This window comes from Callorhinus ursinus, unplaced genomic scaffold (genome assembly GCF_003265705.2).
Source record: "Callorhinus ursinus isolate GAN/ISIS: 27379988/994484 unplaced genomic scaffold, GSC_fseal_2.0 scaffold68, whole genome shotgun sequence".
Lineage (NCBI taxonomy): Eukaryota > Metazoa > Chordata > Mammalia > Carnivora > Otariidae > Callorhinus > Callorhinus ursinus.
The window spans coordinates 3,306,677-3,312,676 of NW_027397130.1; the positions used below are offsets into that span (position 1 = coordinate 3,306,677).

General features: G+C 61.5%; 1 protein-coding gene across 4 annotated transcripts in view; it reads left to right on the top strand.

Annotated features, from left to right (window-relative positions):
• Positions 1-5,746, top strand: part of LOC112814440 (soluble calcium-activated nucleotidase 1) — a 30,985-nt gene extending 25,239 nt beyond the window's left edge. For all 4 annotated transcript variants that reach the window (XM_073886034.1, XM_073886033.1, XM_073886035.1 and 1 more), the window contains 4 exons: positions 380-571; positions 1,070-1,201; positions 2,331-2,589; positions 4,357-5,746. In XM_073886034.1, the coding sequence (XP_073742135.1) occupies positions 380-571; positions 1,070-1,201; positions 2,331-2,589; positions 4,357-5,389 (1,616 nt within the window). In that variant the 3' untranslated portion in view covers positions 5,390-5,746. The remainder of the gene's footprint in view (positions 1-379; positions 572-1,069; positions 1,202-2,330; positions 2,590-4,356) is intronic.
• Positions 5,747-6,000: the final 254 nt, after the last annotated feature.

The following is a 6,000-nucleotide window of genomic DNA, read 5'->3' on the forward strand; positions in this document are numbered from 1 at the left end:
GGCCCCTCCTCCTCCCCCGTTCTTCCCCGGGGTCCCACCTCCCCCACCCTCAGGTGCCGGGGCTCCAGTTGCCCCTTCTGCTCCTTCTCTTATCCACGGAGGAAGGACTCAGACCTCAAAGACAAGAAAAGGCGCTTTACTCTCTGTGGGGGTGGGGGGGTGCACATCTTCCACTCCTTCCCGGTGGGTGAGCCCTCAAGGGTGGATGGGGGGCTTTAAAGCTGATGGTTCAGTGGGCACCCCCTTGGGGGGAACTTGACAAGGAACCCCCCCAGTTGGGAGAAGTGAGGGGCGAGGTGGTGCTTCTCTGTGGCGATGGAGGCCCAGCTGCCCGGCCTTCATCCCTGCTGATCTCTTTGTTCCCTCGGGAGCCTTGTAGGCGAGAAAGATGGGGACATGCGGCTGGCCGATGGGGACACCGCCAACGAGGGTCGCGTGGAGATCTTCTACAGAGGCCAGTGGGGGACCGTGTGTGACAACCTGTGGGACCTGACGGATGCCAGTGTCGTCTGCCGGGCCCTGGGGTTTGCGAATGCCACCGAGGCTCTGGGCGGAGCTGCCTTTGGGCCAGGTAGGCCTGCCTGTCCCCAGGTCCTCCAGAGCGGAGCCTCGCTGCCAAGCAGCCTGTCCCAGGAAGGGACTGTCACCTGAGACACGCACATGGCCTTCCTAACTCACAGAGCACTGGCAAACATTTGAAATAGTTCCGCAGGGGCTCTGACAGGCCATCCCGTTCCCTCAGGGCACGTCCCTTCCTGAAACAGTCCCCCCCCAGCCCCCTCTCCCCACCCCGAGGAGTCTGGTGCAGGGACATCTCCCCTGACACAGCCAACAGAGGCTGCTTCGTGGTACAGTGTTCCAAGCATAAACCCGAAGTCCCGCTCGGCTCGGATGGATGGGGGCGCCCCAGGTTCTACCCGGTGCCAGACGGCGCAGGGGAGCGTGAGGGCCGAGCGGCCCTGGTCACAGATCGGGAGGCCCGCAGAGCACTTCTCCCATGGCTCCTGGGGGAGCAGCCCCGTGCTCGCCCCCCGCCCCCCAGCCCCCGTCCTCCTTGCTGTGCCACCAGGCGCCGGCCCGGTCATGCTGGATGAGGTGGAGTGCACGGGCACGGAGCCCTCGCTGGCCAACTGCAGCTCCCTGGGCTGGCTGAAGAGTCACTGCAGGCACAACCAGGACGCCGGCGTGGTCTGCACCAACGGTGAGCCCCGGGGCACGCGCGCCATCCATGCGGAGGGCACGCCTGTGCCCAGTTCCCCTGTGACACCCTCCTGGCTGGGAGGGGACAGGAGAGCCTCCAGGGCCTGCCCCTCCCAGCAGTGATCCCGAACTCCCCCCCGCCCCGCCCTTCCCTGGCACGGCTCAGAAATGCCACGTTCACCTGGGTCATCTGGCAAGAGCCGTGGGCCGCCTGCACGGGCCACCTGCCTGTCGCTTCTTTAAACCCCAGCCTCTCACGGTCGTCGGTCCTCATGCGCCCACGTGCCTCGACAGCAAACTGAATGTGCCTTCAACCTGCCCTGGTGGCGGGAGCCCACCCTCGCACCTCTCCCTGCCCCCGCCCAGCCCCACCACGTGTGCTGACCTTGCCAGGTGCTCTGTGTTCTTCGGTCCCTGAATCCAGTGTTACTGTTGTCCACTTGTCCTTCTTCCTGGGCTTCACACAGGGCTTGGGGGCCAATCAGAGCATTGACACAAGGAGGGGTCACGGGGGGCGGGGCGGGCAGGAGATGCACCTGGGCCTGGGGTGCAGGGCAGGGAGCAGTCCTGGTGGGGAGCCCATGTGGGAGTGGGGGCCGGAGGAATGAGGGGCTGAACCCACCTGGCTGACGTGTCAGGACTGATTCAAACCCTATTCGTGGCAAAAGAAAGAGCAGGTGGGATTTAGTTCCCAGCTAGGCTTTGGGATTGTTGGTGGGAGGAGTCACTTCTCTAGGCCTCAGTTTCTGAGGGAGCCTGCTAGGGACCCCAAAGCTCGAAATTGAGTTTCCATAAGACCCTCACTCTTCAGACCATCAAACCAGGGAGAAGTTCTGGGTTTTTAGAAGGTGCCACCTGGGTCATTGTTTGATGGGTCAGGGTTTTAAACGGGTGGGGCCCCGGACTCTGGAAGTCAGCGGAGGGGCTGCCTGAATGTGGGGGAGCAGGGGATCTGACCGGGGGTGTTCAACAGGGGCGGGGACGCTCTGGGCCACAGAGGGGAATGGCACCCTCGTCTTCCCCGAGCCTTCCTGAGTAGATGGAGCTGGGAGGAGCCTGAGTCCAGGGAGGAGAAGTGTTCTCGGTGACAGCACCTGACCTAACCATATGCCCCCCTCTGCCCCTTCTAGAAACTCGAGATGCCCACACCCTTGACCTGTCAGATGAGCTCCCTGCAGCCCTTGAGCAGATCTTTGACAGCCAAAGGGGCTGTGACCTGTCCATCAGCGTGAGGGCAAGGGACCAGGAGGAGGAGGGCCTGGACTTGTGTGTCCACAGGCTGATCCTGTCTGCCAACCCCGAGGCTCAGGCCCTGTGGAAGGAGCCGGGCCCCACGGTCACCATGGAGGTGGACACAGAGTGCCTGCCTGTTGTCAGAGACTTTATCAGGTGACCGCCCTTGGGATGGGGGTACCAGGGCCTGGGCACCTCCCCTCCGACAGCAAACCATGGGGCTACGGCACCGAGCACATCGGTGCTTTCACGGACACAAGCGTGTGTACGACACACACGTACATGCACACTCACCCCCACACACATACCTACGTTCACCCACATTCACACCTGTGCACACGCTTGGGCGTACATGCTTGGGCTCACAGTCGTGTGCATTCCACACTCACACGTGTGCATAATACACTCTCGCTGCCACACTTATGTATGCACACACATTCGCACACTCCTACGTATACTTGCATACTCTGCACTGACACCCACACTGTCACACACAGATACACCGACTTTCACAAAACACTGCATAAAACATCTCCCGAGGGAACTGCCACTATTATAAGAGGTCTCAAACGCTCTGTGGGTTACGAATTCGCCAGGAACAAGATGGCTGGATTAGTGAAAGGTTGCCACAGGGGCCTGGGGCAGAGCTGGGAAGGGGCCCGGGTGTCGCCCAGAGCAGGAGGCTCCTTGCACACTCGAGGCCGCGGGTCTGGGCCACCTGCCTCGCAACACCACATCACACGGGCCCGGACAGCTGTGTGGTAGGGGAGAAATCGGGTGGCCCAGAAACACACACACCTCCCCTACCTCGTAGGTAACCCAAGGATATGGTGTAGTATTTCCAAGAACCTACAACCTAGTTATGAATTCATCCTCCCGCTCCTCATGCACTGACCTCGCTTGTGTGAAAGGTAGAACCCCTGCAACTCCACACCCATCAGAAAGTCTTACCTGGGCCTTTGCACCCGCTCGGCTGCGTGCATGAGCCAGTGCCCCGCGTGAGGGAACTGGGACACGAGGGGCCAGCCTGTCCTGGGCCTGGGCCGTCACCCGTGCCGCCAGGCCACCCTGCTGGGGCCTCGCAGGGGCCGGCGTTCAGAAAGCATCCGTTTACCTGCCCCCCGCCCCCCGCCTTATGGGGGCCAAAGGTGTCGGCCCAAACTGGCAGACGTGCTTTCCAAAAAATAAAGAGAGACCACTGGTTCCCCCCGCAAAAGAAAGAAAGAAAGCATCCATTTAAAAAGAACTGCTCCTTTTTGTTCTTAAGACCTAAAGCTTTATATAGCAGGCAGTGACATTTAAGAGAAAACAACAAATGGCAATTTTTCATGAGATGAAAATGGTTTCTTTCCAGCCAAGTATGAGAAGTTGGTGGCTAGCCTGCGCCCCTCCCAGTGAGGTCCATTTCTGTGACATGTTTGAGGACGAGGGCAGGTGTCCGTCCCCGCCTTCCCTGGCCCAGCTGGGGTCATGCCCTGGGTCACCGGGAGCAAGGGCTCCCCGTCGGCAGGGGAAGCAGACGGGGGGCAAGCAGGGCTGAAGGGGTCCAGCGGGGGGTGTGCCAGCGGGAAGGAAGGGGCGGTGCCGGCCAAGGGGACAGCAGTGACGGGGAAGGCGGGGGACAGGAGGTGGTGGGGCTGCCTCCCTTGGGTGAGGACGGAGCGTCATGCTCCAGGGCCCTGGGGTCTGCCTGCTTGTCTGTGCACGTGGCTCTGAGCCAGCCTGAGGCTGGAATGTGGATTGACCCAAAGGATAAATGCATGGGGCACGGAGTGCCTCTTGCGATGGCTGGCACCCCTGGGGGTGTCCGTGGGTCAGTGGCAAACACATGGTCGACAGTGGTGTTGGAGAGGCAGGCCCGGCACACACGTCGTCCTGCAGGGGCAGGGTGCACCAGGTGCTCAGCTTTCACTCCCCTCCCAGGTACTTCTACTCCCGAAGGCTGGATATTTCCCTGACGTCCGTGAAGTGCTTCCACAAGCTCGCCTCTGACTACAGGGCCTGGCGGCTGCAGAGCTTCTGCGCCAGCCTCTTTGCCGTCCTCCTCCCCGAGGACCCCTCCTTCCAGACGCCCCTGGACCTCTACACCTATGCACTGGCCACGCAGGACCCCGTGCTGGAGGAGCTGTGCGTGCAGTTCCTGGCCTGGAACTTCAAGGCCCTGACGCAGGCCGAGGCCTGGCCCGGCGTGCCCACGGCCCTGCTGCAGGTCCTGCTCTCCAGGAGCGAGCTGGCCGTGCCCAGCGAGCTGGCCCTGCTGATGGCCTTGGACGTGTGGAGCCAGGAGAAGCAGCCTTCCCCCAGGGAGGTGGAAAGCCTGGTGGAGAAGGTCCGGTTCCCCATGATGCTGCCCGAAGACCTGTTCGAGCTGCGGTTTAACCTGTCCCTGTACTGGAGCCATGAGGCACTGTTCCAGAAGAAGATCCTGCAGGCGCTGGAATTCCACACCGTGCCCTTGCGGCTGCTGGCCCAGCACGGAGGCCTGAACCTCACCGAGGATGCCTACCAGCCCCGGCTGTACACCTCGTCCACCTGGAGTGCCTCTGTCTCGGGCAGCTCCAGGGCCTTGTCCAGGTCCTTCCAGACCCCACAGCACCCCAGCTTCCTGTTCCAAACCAGGCGCATCTCCTGGTCTCTGATCTACCTTCCCACCCTCCAGAGCTGCTGGAACTATGGGTTCTCATGCTCCTCGGACGAGGTCCCCCTCCTGCACCTCTCCAAGTCTCACTACTCGGAGCCCACCATCGGCTATGAAAACAAAGCCCTGATCCTCTGTGGGGGGCGCTTTGTGGCCCATGTCACCAACTTTGAGGACCAGAAGGCCATGATCCCCAGCGCCCTGGGCACCAACAGTTCCAGGAGCGCCTCCCTCTTCCCCTGCCCGGCAGGCTCCTTCAGCAGCTTCCAAGCGGTCATCCGCCCCTTCTACCTGACCAACTCCTCGGGCGTGGACTAGACCGGAGCTTGGAGAAGCCAGGGGCCTCCCAGCGCCACTGCGAGCCCCCCACAGCTGCTTCCCAACTGCCCGCTGCTTCCTGTCTGCAGCCACCCCCCAACGGCGGCCACCAGAGGGCCCTCCTGTTTCCACTGATCTCTCTGAGCTTAGAGAAAGTACTGGAAGGTTTCAACTAATGCCCACCACTGTGCCTAGAAGTCCCAGTAACCCCCCTGCCCCCACCGTCCGGCTGGTTTCCAGGTGGAGAAGCAGGGGAACCTGGGCGGGGCAGCTGTTGGACTTTCCACGCCGACTTTCACTTCCCTGTCCTCTGCTGTCCCCCATCTGAGATCACTAAAATTGCGCTGTGGCTCCCAAGTTCCTGTGTTCGTGCGGAGAGTCATGAGTTCATTCTGCACCCAGACGTTGGGTGTGCTGGGCCCTGGGGCGCAGAATGAGCAGGCACAGTCCCTGTCCTCATGAAGCTATGATTTGGGCGTCAGGACACAAGTAGGCAAACATGCGGGGTCATTAAAATTGGAATAACGGGTGATGAAAACCAAAGGAGGTGCGGGGGAAGGTGCGGGCTAGACCCACTTGGGGTTAGATCTCCAGGGGGAAATGAAGAATGA